The sequence below is a fragment of the Notothenia coriiceps genome, unplaced genomic scaffold (assembly GCF_000735185.1).
Source record: "Notothenia coriiceps isolate Sejong01 unplaced genomic scaffold, NC01 NC01_scaffold00004878, whole genome shotgun sequence".
In the NCBI taxonomy this organism is placed as follows: domain Eukaryota; kingdom Metazoa; phylum Chordata; class Actinopteri; order Perciformes; family Nototheniidae; genus Notothenia; species Notothenia coriiceps.
The window spans coordinates 66,886-79,105 of record NW_011337579.1 but is presented as its reverse complement, the minus strand read 5'-3'; the positions used below and the strand labels follow the sequence as shown (position 1 = coordinate 79,105).

General features: G+C 42.3%; 1 protein-coding gene across 1 annotated transcript in view; it reads right to left on the bottom strand.

Annotated features, from left to right (window-relative positions):
• LOC104942667 (plexin-A4-like) overlaps positions 1 to 12,220 on the bottom strand; it is a 36,267-nt gene that overhangs the window by 17,055 nt on the left and 6,992 nt on the right. Inside the window, exons 5-8 of the mRNA XM_010767919.1 lie at positions 11,950 to 12,064; positions 4,311 to 4,511; positions 3,396 to 3,492; positions 1,541 to 1,731 (exon numbers count right to left, since the gene is read on the bottom strand). Coding sequence (XP_010766221.1) covers positions 1,541 to 1,731; positions 3,396 to 3,492; positions 4,311 to 4,511; positions 11,950 to 12,064 — 604 coding nt within the window. The remainder of the gene's footprint in view (positions 1 to 1,540; positions 1,732 to 3,395; positions 3,493 to 4,310; positions 4,512 to 11,949; positions 12,065 to 12,220) is intronic.

Sequence of the window (12,220 nt, the reverse complement as noted above, 5' to 3'; positions counted from 1 at the left end):
CGGTCAAGCCTCTAAATAACCGTGTTAATTCAAAAAGTATTGGCTGGCAATTGACAGACAATAATCGAAACAAGCAATAAGGCGCAGGTCCTCTCTTCGAAATTTTCTTCCTCTGTACCTCAGAGACTCTTCCAAAGCTTCCCAATAGGAAGAAGGGAGGGCGCGGCGCGCAGGGGACAAGGTTCGGGTCGAGGCGGGTCTCGGTCCGGTCGGCGAGGCGGCGCGGAGGGGTTGGCAGGCAGGAGAGTATGGGGGGGGAGTAGTACCAGGAGAGAAGAGTTAGCGCGCCGACAAGGCCGCTGTTTGAGGCGGGAGGGAGAGAGGGGGTACAGTGCGTAGAGCGTGGAGTGATTCGCGAAACGTGAACGATGGGGGGGGGTGAAGTGTATTATAGATTGTGCGGAAGATAGGGAGGTAATTATGGAGAAGAGTAATTATGGAAGATTGGCGCGAGGATGTAGTATGAACTGGTATGGTGGGATGACGGCGGCGTGGGGCGCAGATGAGTTTGGAGAATGTCTGATCGGGGGGCCTACAACAGTGATAGGGGATGGTGCAGATATTTTTTTGAATAATATTTATTGACTGGAAGTAAATTTAAGTCGTTATTATTATAGAGACTGCAGATATCCTACATCACACTGTAGTCATCCAAAACCACCACTAGTGATGGTGCACAGTAAAGTCGAAAGATTTAAGTTGGGGGGAGAGGAGAGGGGGTCGTTCCTTAGTAATCTTGAGATTACATGGCCTCTACTTCCTAAGTCTTATTTTCGAGACTGTAGGTTGGCTCTGGAAAGCGACGGGCGGCGGCGCGTTGTTGGGGACCAAGGCTATTGTAGACTCCCCTGTGCACATTCTGTGCCCCGTGCACACACTGGAGAACTGCGCAAAATCAGCTGATCACAACGTTCACGCTCTGTGGTCAAGCTGCTGCAGTTTGATTTACAACAAAGTGGAGTGAAACACACAGCTGCAAACTTACTCAGGGTGTTAATGGAAGAGTTTGAAATCAGACAGAGGTGGAAGAAGTACTCAGATCTTGTACTTGAGTAAAAGTAGAAGTACCAGAGTGTTACTCTGTTACAATAAAAGTCCTGCATTCAAAATGTTACTCAAGTAAAATTAGAAAAGTGTTATCATCAAAATATAGTTAAAGTACCAAAAGTAAAATTAGTCATTGTGCAGATTGGTCCATTTCAGAATAATATATATGATATGTTTTATAATTATTGATCATTAAAGTGTTATAATGACTTTGTATACAGCAGGGTAGCTTGTGAATTTACTCCGGTGTAATTTAAGTTTAAAGTGTTATATTTCACACCGTTAAACAAAATCAGAAAAGTAAATAAAGGAACTAAATAAATGTGGTGGACATAAATACACTATTTACATCTGACTTGTAGTGGAGTAGAAACACAAAGTAGCAAAATACTCAATACAATTCCCTCAAAATTGTATTTAAGTACAGGACTTAAGTAAATGGACTTTGTTACATAACACAACTGCGGTGATGTGTGTTGTGGTGTGTGTGTACCTGTGTGATCCTCGGGTGGGTGCACTTGCTGTTGATGCCGTTGTGCTCCAGCCACTGGTTCTCGGGGTGGGGGCAGTGCTGTTTGAGGGTGCAGCGGTTGTCTCCTTTACACCACACACATCCAAACAGAGGGTCCGCCTTCAGACACAAACCGCAGCTCCCACGCTGGGCGTCGCACTTGTACAGATGGACTGTGCAGGAGGGAGGAAAGAAACAGAGAGAAAGAAAACAAGGGGGAAGGAAGGAAGGAGGTAGAGAGAGAGGGAGAAAGAGTGGAAACCTCAAGTAAACAACCTTTGTAAAACTGATTACAGTGCAGCTAATGTATGCAAATGTTTTGCGCAAAAGCCTCTAAAATGACGGACAAACACTTCAAAACACATAAACTACAATTTGGGTTGTTTACCCAAATCTCTCATTGTCTGTCAGCTGCTGTTTGAAATATGCGACTGAACATTTAGAGAGATACATTTCTTGATATCTTTGTCTCATTATTTCTCCATCTATCATCAACTCTATATACTCTCTCCTCTCTTTGAATTTCCTTCCTTTCTGCTTCTCTCATCTGCTCATTCACCACATATTTAACATATCATCTCCATGGCAACAAGCCAGCCATTTTCTTTTTAATTGCCATTAGATGCATGTATGATCTGTCCATCAAAAGATGCCCCCGGAGACGCTTCCTCTACAGGCAAACCAAGGTATGAGGATGGTGAGAAGGATTCTCTAGTTCTAGCATCTTATCTTTTCCTTCAAACTTTTGTTTCTCTTTTGATTTTCCTATCATGCTCAGGGATATGTTTTGTACGCTGTATTTGACTCAAACACATAAATACTTTACAAACTTTGCCTTGCAGCACACTCCGTATTTTAACAATATGCCCGACTCTACTGCCTTAGGTTAAAATAAGTTGTTTTCCTGTCAAAGAACTACATCCCCCAGCATGCTGCTGTTTCCAGCAGGGATCACTCACAGTGGTGGGTCGCCAATAACCAAACTGAATCAAGCTCAGCAGCCGAATGCTGAAAGCCTCAAATCTCAGTCATCCCACATGAAACGTAAATAAATTGGTTGGTTGGACAGAATAAAACGAAAAGCAGCATTTATATCAAGATATTGATTTGTTTTATACCGTTCCTCAGCATGAAACAGTTATTTAACTTTGCTTATTTCAGATTTAGTTATTCCTAAACAATTTGACATTTGTTTTTATCAACATGTATTGCCATTGCTGCTCTTCTGAAATGTATGAGAAAGTAAACAACTGGAGTCGCTGAGATGAGAGAAATTAAATGGAAGGAGTAGACAGCACTGCCGACGGAGATGGATAGCTTGCCAAACTCTGTTGATAGAAAAAATAAGGGAAACAAGCTGAAAATAAATAATGTTTTTTAAATTGTATTTAGAGAGCTGGGCCAAACAGTGAAGTGCAGAAGGGAACGAGATCTACAGAATAAGAAGCGTAAGAGAGGATGCGTTAAAGTTAACCACTCTAAACGCAACATCAGGGGATGGATGCTGCACCTCAGCACACCGCCCGCCTGTTGCCATGGAGACTCCAAGGGCAACAATAGGGAAGCAGCAGCTTTCCTGTGTGTGTGTATATGTGTGCATTTGTGATTAAATGAGAGTTTATGGGAGAATATGACAACTATGTGCATGCGTTTGTGGTTTCTAATAAAGCAGTGAAAACTATGGAAAGAGCTGATATGGATTCACAAGTGTGTGTGTGTGTGTGTGTGTGTGTGTGTGTGTGTGTGTGTGTGTGTGTGTGTGTGTGTGTGTGTGTGTGTGTGTGTGTGTGTGTGTTGGAGTGTGGGTTTGTGTTTGTGTGTGTGTGTGCATGCGTACCTTTGTTGTTGGCGGGGTTGTCAATGGTGAAATCTCCGTTCCAGATGACGGTCAGCACCACGGGAAGACTGCTCATCTCCATCCCATCATAGAAATACTATCACCATAGCAACCGGAGGGGGAAAGAGGTAGAGATGTGGAAGAGGGTATGAGAGAGAGAAGCTATTGAGCCTCTTTAAACTGTCTGTTATCCTCCAGTCCAAAAGGCTCTGATAGAACAATACGGTTCTGAATGCAAAACGCATCATCAACAGGTGGCTGAAGACAGTCAACACACACATGAACTCACACACACTGAACTCACACACATGAACTCACACACACTGAACTCACAACAAATGGAATATACACACTAGAGAGCTTTGGAAAAAGATCATTTTTCACTTGGCTCTATAACACTAGTAGCAGGAGGATGGAGATAGAATCATAATTTTCCGCTAAATTACAGTTTCCCTTCTTCTCTGCTCAATCACAGTACAATATTTGGATTGTACTGTGATTATACACACAAAACCTGCAGACTTCTCCAGACAGTGACATACGCACACCCAAAGGGATGAAGATAGACAGGAAGATGAGATGTTATTGTATCAACAGACGATTAGCATCAAGACCAGTAAAAAGCCTTTTTCATGCTAGTCTTTCATTGCTGTCAATGTATTATTCAGTCAGAGAATGGAGCATGATCGCAGGCTGCGAGGGGAGACAGAGTCAGCTTCTTGTCTCATCAGCCCACTGCCTAGCTGGGAAAGGAAAAACCAGTCAGCCGGAATCAGTGTGTGTGGCTCTATGTGTGTGTGAGAGGGATTACAAATATATTTAATAGGAACACTTTATAAAAATGGGGCATTCAGTGATGACATCCCAGAAAGGCTGGCCAGTAAGATACACACACATGCACGCACTCGTCCTCACCGATGTGTTTTGACACTGCACTGAGGAGCTGTTGAAGCGCAGGGCAGGAACGCGGTGCTCGCTCCCCTGGATGGTCAGCAGACACTCGTACCCTCTCTGACCCGACTGGGGCTGGGGGAGGTTCTTCGCCCGGAGAGTGATGGGCTTCACCACGTCCACCGGCACCAGGATCCTGTCTGCAGGCAACAGCTGGGGACATCCCTGGAAGAGAGACAAACAGAAAAGAGAGGATCGTTTGTTTCCATGAGTCCTCTCATCAGGTTTTATGCATCATTACAAATGAAATGGATGTTACTTCATAAGATCCTGCCGTGTCATTTTGCACTCGAGTTATTAGCAGTTCAGATTGTCTGTCACCTGAGGCACACAGAGAAATGCAAAACTCTCTTTTATGGATTATGGAATCATGGATCACATTTGCTTCACTGTCACAAATTTGAATCTGGCCATTACTATGTCATAATTCATTTACAAATGACCACACAGTCTGTAGCTATATTACGTAAATCTTTATGACATTATTCAAAACATGTCTACAGGCTTATCAATTGGCCATAACATGTGCATAGATAAGTCAGATCATATTGGAATGATGATTTATAATTACCTCTCTGTGCTGACATTTTTGAGGACCTACAAATACATGGTCTTAACTCATAACTAGTTTGACCAGTGCTTTATTATGAATGAAATTACAATACAGGAAATAACTGACTTGGAATGTTTAAAACACAGAGGGAAGTTGCTGATTTGACCAGGAATATATATTTAAAAAAGTTTTTCATCAGGTAGCAGATCACAGTTCTTCTCAAACATTCATGTAATTGAATAACATAAACACTCCAGTGTGTGCCTTTTCCAATGTTTTAGTGCTTTTATTTATGATAGTTCCTGTTGGGTCTCCTGCTAACATTCACTGTGAGTGAAGGACCAGCCCAACGGGTACTCCATCGACATTATACACAATACATAGCAATACATAGCAATAATGATACAATGAAGTACACACTTAAACAGAATTGATATGTGCGAACAGTTTGTATTAACATGTTTGGTTTTAACTGGTGGATTGAAATCAGGTTGACAGAAAAGAGGAAGACTGCGAGGAGGGGTGAAGAGATGGACAAAGAAGAGAAAAGGGAAGGAGAGAACAAGCGGAAAGAAAAGCAGGGAGGTGACTGACAAGCAGAAGTGAAAGATGACGGAGAGGTAAAGAGAGACAACAGCACTTCTATGAACTGTTTTAGAGAGAGCGGTGAATAGAGGGCAAAATAGGCAAAAATGAGAGAGAAACCACAAAAGAACCGAGAGACTGAAAGAGGCAAAAAATATCATTAAGCATATGCGACAGGAGGAGCTTTAGCATGTCAAAGAGGCAGGAGGAAAGAGGGCGAAAAGAAGGAAAGCAGATAAGGTGATCCCCCGCCTGGATGGAGCTGGGGGGAGTGAAGCAGAGCGCAAGTTGAACTGGGTGATAACACTTGTTTGAAGTTCATTAAAAGCCACTTGATTGGGTGAGGCTGAGTGACTGGCTGCTGCGTGGTGAGAGAGGGGAACGCTCTGTGACACTATTCACAAAGTCATTATAGATAAATGACAAACAGGGCGAGGGGGTTCAGCGGTGGAGGAGAGGAAGGAAGAGGTGGAGCATGTGTTTGCTCTTCCAAATCTCATTTTCCTCACAACGAACGGCCTGTATTTGGAGTACGAAGATGAGTGGGCGAGCAAAGAGAGATTCATTCCATTTTTAATCACATCTCTTTCAGGTAATACTCTTGAACAATGGGGACATTACATCTGATCTGGTTTGTGGAAATGAAGGCATGGGAAGCACTGGAGTGTGACTTAACACGGTGACTTTCACTGAGTCTTGAAGACACAGATCTACACTGATAGTGGCAGATAGTGATAGGAATGTGCACAGACACACAGAGAGTGAGAGAGTACTTTCTTATGCATGCAAGCAGATTCAAGGTTATTACTCACTGAAATGATGGTGCACATTCTCACACACACACACACACACACACACACACACACACACACACACACACACACACACACACACACACACACACACACACACACACACATATGAATGCAAACGCATACAAAATATAAACTACAGCCTTGGAATTTCATTTCAGTATATGATAAACAGCCAGACAGCATCTCTTGCATCATCTGCCTTCATGAAAAACATTTCATAGAGATGGGCAACTTTAAAAAGCAAGCTGCTACACACATACATACACATATCCACTATTGTATCTGTTCATTATCTCCTTCTACCGACAAAAGGGTGATTTTAAAGCTTTGCTCCAAATACTCATCTGTGTAATCTCGGTTAAATGATCCCCCACAGTGACACATAAACACACATATGGAAATGGTTACTACTACTACTTCAAATTGTGTCAAAGTCAATAAATGTTTTATTCTCACCCTTGCCATGTTTTGCGATAGAAGAAACAGCAGTGAATAAATTGCACCCAACAGATGCCCTATTTCATTCATGACCATGAAAAATGTATAATGTGGCAGGGAATCCACAAACAAGCGTGTTAGCTGTTGGTACAGCGTGTTTTTTCTACTACTTAGCCCTGGTTTTTCTGTTGAATACATACACACTCAGACAAACTAATATTACACACGGTGAACGCTGCCAGCAGTCCCCGAGGCCGAGATGGCTCTCAGTGGTTCGGACAAACACACGTGAATCCTAGTTGGCTCCTGAAGCCTGTGTTGTTGGCAGTCATGCTCGCTGTCGCCCTTTTAGATTTATGTCAACATTTAAGTTGATCTAACGTCAGTCCGTTTATATCCACTCCCATTCCTCTTCACCATAAAAGGCTCAAGTGCGATAAATAACAGAGGAACAAATGCAAATCACACATACAGGCGGCAGTGGCTCAGTCTGTAGGGACTTGGTCTTGGAACCGAAGGGTCGTCGGTTCACGTCCCGATCGGACCAAAAAAAGAGATTGAGTGAGCTGGTAGCTGGAGAGGTGCCAGTTCACCTCCAAGGCCACTGCCGAGGTGCCCTTGAGCAAGGCACATAACCTCAAAACTGCTCCCTTGGCGCTGGGTACCTGGCAGCCTCTCTGCTCTGCCACCTCTCCTATCTGCATGTGGTTGTGTGTGTGCATGTATATCCTCCCGTGTGTGTAATGTGTGTAAAAACAACAGAGTGGGGAAAGAAATGTCCCTGTAAGGGATTAATAAAGTGTATCTTCTTCTTCTTCATGCACACAATCGAGATACAAACACAGACATCTCCATAAACAGAGGTGGAATAAGTATTCGGATGCTTTACTTGAGTGCAAGGGCCAATACATTATTATCAAAATACTTAATTACAAGTAAAAGTTCTGCATTCAAAATCTTAGTTGAGTAAAAGTACAAAAGTATCATCAGCAAAATGTACTTAAAGTATAGAAGTCAAAATCATTGAGCAGTATCGGTGTATATAATTATATTTATTTATGCAACATTTCTGGGTAGCATTTTACTTTTATAGACATACAAAGTTGTGATTGACTTTCTGTCAAATATTTAAATAATTTGACTATTTTTGTTAAAAAGTAGTGGAGTAGAAGTAGCATAAATGGAAATACTCAAGAAAAATGTATAGTTAAGAGCAGAGGCAAGTGAGAAAAAGTATTTGTAACTTTGTTGGAACAAATCTTTAATGTATTTTTTTCCTGGCTGAAGAAAGAGATAAGTGGTCTGTCAGTAGGAGGTGAGACAGTCTTTAACTACATTTACAATGTGGCGGCGCAGACTAGTTTACATGTCCTTGTGTGTGTCTTTGTGAGAAGATGTGAACTTCAGTGGCAGCCTTACAGTCATGTAATGAAGGACTAGAAGGAGAAAAGTAACTGTTAATATGACTCATAACCAAATAATAAGCGCTGAGTTCTGAAAACCAAGTTGGCGGTTCTCTTTTTATCTGTGTAATTATCTTTTATTCTTCCTCTCTCCATCACTGACTCATTGTTTTTTCCTGTGACCTCCTCTTTGTTTTTTCTCATTCTTTCTCCCTCCATTATTCGTCTATCCAAACTCAGCATACGTTGTTCATCCAGCTCACTGACCCTTCTCCTCTTCTCTTATCAACTCCCACTCACTGACTCTCTCTCCCCCGCTCTTTCCTGACTTCTTTTCTTGTGAGGGACCTACTTAGATCTGATAATTAGAGGCTGGTGGGAGGTGTGAAGGGTGGAGATGGGAGAGTGACAGAGAGTAGGCAGCGGAGTGGGAACTGTGAATGTAAAAGCCCTTGGCATAGTTGGAAGCAAGAAGAGAGGCGGGAGGGTGAGAGCGAAAGAGAGGCCAATAATTATAGCAGTGTAAGGTGTGAAGATGAAGAGGATCTTGAGTTTTCATACACTACACGTACACATAGACACACACACACACACACCTTGTGGTTACCAAGAACTCCCCTTAACTGGACTCTGTTTTATCATCTCCTGCAGAGCCTGGGGCAAAGACACTCTCCTGCTTTCTGTTCATCTTCCATCTCTCCCTGCTGATCTCCACCTTGTTTCTAAACAGCCCTTCAGTCCTCATCTTAACTTTTTTCCCCCCAATACCTCTCCCTTTTCTGTGCCTGCATTTATGTCCTTTCTGTCCTGCATTTTGGGCTCAAGCCATTGCACAAATTGTTGAAACCCTGTGATATAACAACAAAGTCTTAAGAGGATTAAATTGATTGTAAACTAAAAGTGTATCCAGTTAACCCGCATTAAACCAATTTATATCAAATCAAATTAGTCCTGATGCTACACTGAAGAAACTGATATGTTGACTTTAATTAAGTGTATGATGTCAACAAATAACACATTATTCATGTATTAGGTTCGTTAAAAGAAATACAATTACGTTTGAATGCAAAATATTAGGTTGTATTTTAGATTTGAGCTCTCAACTAACCAAATACAGTTATGTCAAATGTGTTGACATAATACATTTAAATAAAGTCAGCATTTGAGTTTGTTCAGTGTATTGCAGTTCATGGCATTGTGAAGTTCTTCAATGGTTCACTTTTAGTTTATTTGTATCGATGTTTCCCTCATCAGTTGTATTTGCCTCACTCTTTATCAGTCAGTGTTTGTGTATGACATTGATTTGTCTATGAATTGAACCGAAGCACCTCTCTTTACCAATCCTGTCCAATATTAGCAACTAGCAGCTATTACTGCTGGCAGTTAGCCTGTTTAATAAAATTATCTTGATCCACTGATCAATACGTTCTTGGTAAATAAACTCCCAGGCATTGGTCACTGCAGCACACACAACAAGTAAATAATGCAATGAGGGGTAGTGATATGTATTCAGTAACAATACAATGTTGTTGTATTTTTTACCGGCTGCTTATATTAAAGGAAGGCTTAGAAACAGCTCAGGAAATGAAAATGCTGTGTTGTAGACAAAAGAAGAAGAAAGGGAAATATCATGTTTTTCATTCAGAAAGTGTCCTGAATGGTGGATGGAGTTAGAAAAAGTGATAAACATGCGGGTAAAAAACACTGCTTATTGATCAAACAAGCAAAGCCTAGTCATATAATAAATGCAACAGTAGTGGTCAGGAATAACTTTGAGCTATTATTCTGTGTAACAAAGAGAAGCCGCATGCAGGTTCTTTGTCAGTGAGAAGGGCTTAGTCCTTGAGATGTGTGGAGGGCAGACTGGGACGTGGCCTTGGTTAATGTGCCAACAGGCAAACGTCTGATCCGTGTGCCCATATCATCACTGGCATGAACAAAAAGGCACCCACTGTACGCTGAGGCCTGGCTTTAACTCTGTGCTGCCATGCATACTAACAACAAGCTCAACCAGTTGGGAGATTATTTTGGCCACCGTCATTAGCATAGAGTTAAGGGATTATTCAGATCGCTGCCTGAAATCCCTTAATTGTAATAGTACACAAAAAGTCATCAGCAGCAGAAAGGGGCCATCCCATCTCATTGAGCAAAGATGACTTGTTGCCTATCAGGACATTTTGGGAATGGTTCTATGGCTCGTTGTGCGTGTGCCTGCATGTTCTTAAGCTTGTGTGTGTCCAATTCATTAATTCAAACCGGTAAACCACAAATCTGGCAGCAAATGCACGACCTTGAATTCGAAGGGTTAATTAAAAGCAAATTAAAAGTCATTAAGCCTGCAAAGCACCTGCCTTCTCTGAAACAACACGTAAAAAAAAAAAGGATGTCATTAATGTGCTAATACCAAATCCCCTTCGCTTTATTTACGGTTTTCTTTTCGTCAGCAACACAATAGGAGAGGATTCCCACATTATTATCCTCAGTCAATATTGACCACCAGCCTCTGAGTTAATTGGAAAAGTAAACCTGCAAAGACTCCAGCTTGGGCCTGACTAAGCAGAAGGTTCAAAAGGATAATGGAAATTGCGGAAAAAGAAAATAATAACGTCTACGCAGTTTGAATGGCTCCGGGGAAACATGGGTGGAATAACACAATTGAGAGCAGACTGCTCATCAAAGCAGGCAATCTGGCTAAGCTTGTCCCTGCCCGTCGAGCAGCGTCTGCCAACCAGACAGGAGCGCTAGTGATCTTCATCACAGCTCACCTCCGGCTGGGATTAACAGGCCACTAACTCCCTGTAAAAGCCTCCCACTGAAAACTACCGTGACTTGGCAGGGCACAGGCAAAAGCTCTATTCAAACACACACACATATACAAATATATAAAGCCCACTGATACAGACATACTGTTACACTGCCACACACCAGAGGTTACACACAGACACAGTGTGTCTCAAAACCTTCCTTCACTGCTCTGTACTGAAGGCCGACCCTGTGGCAGGACTCTAAATCAGAGTGAGACCTCTCTCACAGGACTGGAAGTGGTTGGGTGTGGGGGGGGGGGGATTCACTGAATGTACCTCGTTCAGTGAGTGGCTTGTCCTCTGCAGCAGAGCAGACTAATTACGGCGGGCTCTGCTTCGACGGGAATAGAACCGGCTGCCAATACTATTGATAATTCACACGGACTAAGCTGTCACAGGGAATAGGGATGGGCAGGAGGAAATGGCTGCGTTTTATTAGTTTCCACTGCCCTTTGATGTGCAGTCAAGAGCGAGACATGCCGAGAGACTCGTGCCAGATGGAAGCACTATAGCTGAAAGGTGTCTCAAGCCTTTTAACATAACTCTTTTTGCATGTGAAAAGCAGAATAGCAGCTATTAGAGTCACATACCCGAACATTCCCCCCCAATTTATGTCCCTGTGTTTATTACCCAGCTGGCCATATAAGAAGAGGCAGGGTGGAGCTGGGAAGCATCAAACCATGGTTATTTTAAATCTCACTGATTGTACAGGCAGGACATGTTGGGCCTCTTGATGGCAGCTCATTGAGGGATTTCATCTCCAGTGAACGTACAGGGGGGGCTGGGGGGTTGATGTCTGAATAGTAATACATTTTTATTGAAGTGCTTTATCAGGTGCTCAAAGAAACTTTACACTGGTAAAAATAATCAAACAGATACAAAGTTGAATAAAAAATGAGCTAGGACACAACATGAATCACATGTTAAAAGCCAGTCTGAAAAGGTGAGCTTTGGTCAGTGTCTTAAAGTTATAAAGGAATAATAAAAAATTATCTTGACACTCACCTCAGCCTTCTTGACTCGGCCCTCCTGGAAGGAACACGTTCGAGGGTCGTGGGTGCAGTCATGTCTGTATTTACACCAGTGGCACTGGTAAGGACTGCTCACACAGGACAGACACCTGCATAGAGAACAGATGTGAGCCAAACACATTGTTGGGAATTAGTATTGAACAGGCAGCAAATACGCTAGAGAAGCTCAATATGCCTACTTACTCATGTATACAATACAATTTCCAACAGTTTAGGAATCAATGCCATTTGTTTTTCATCAATAT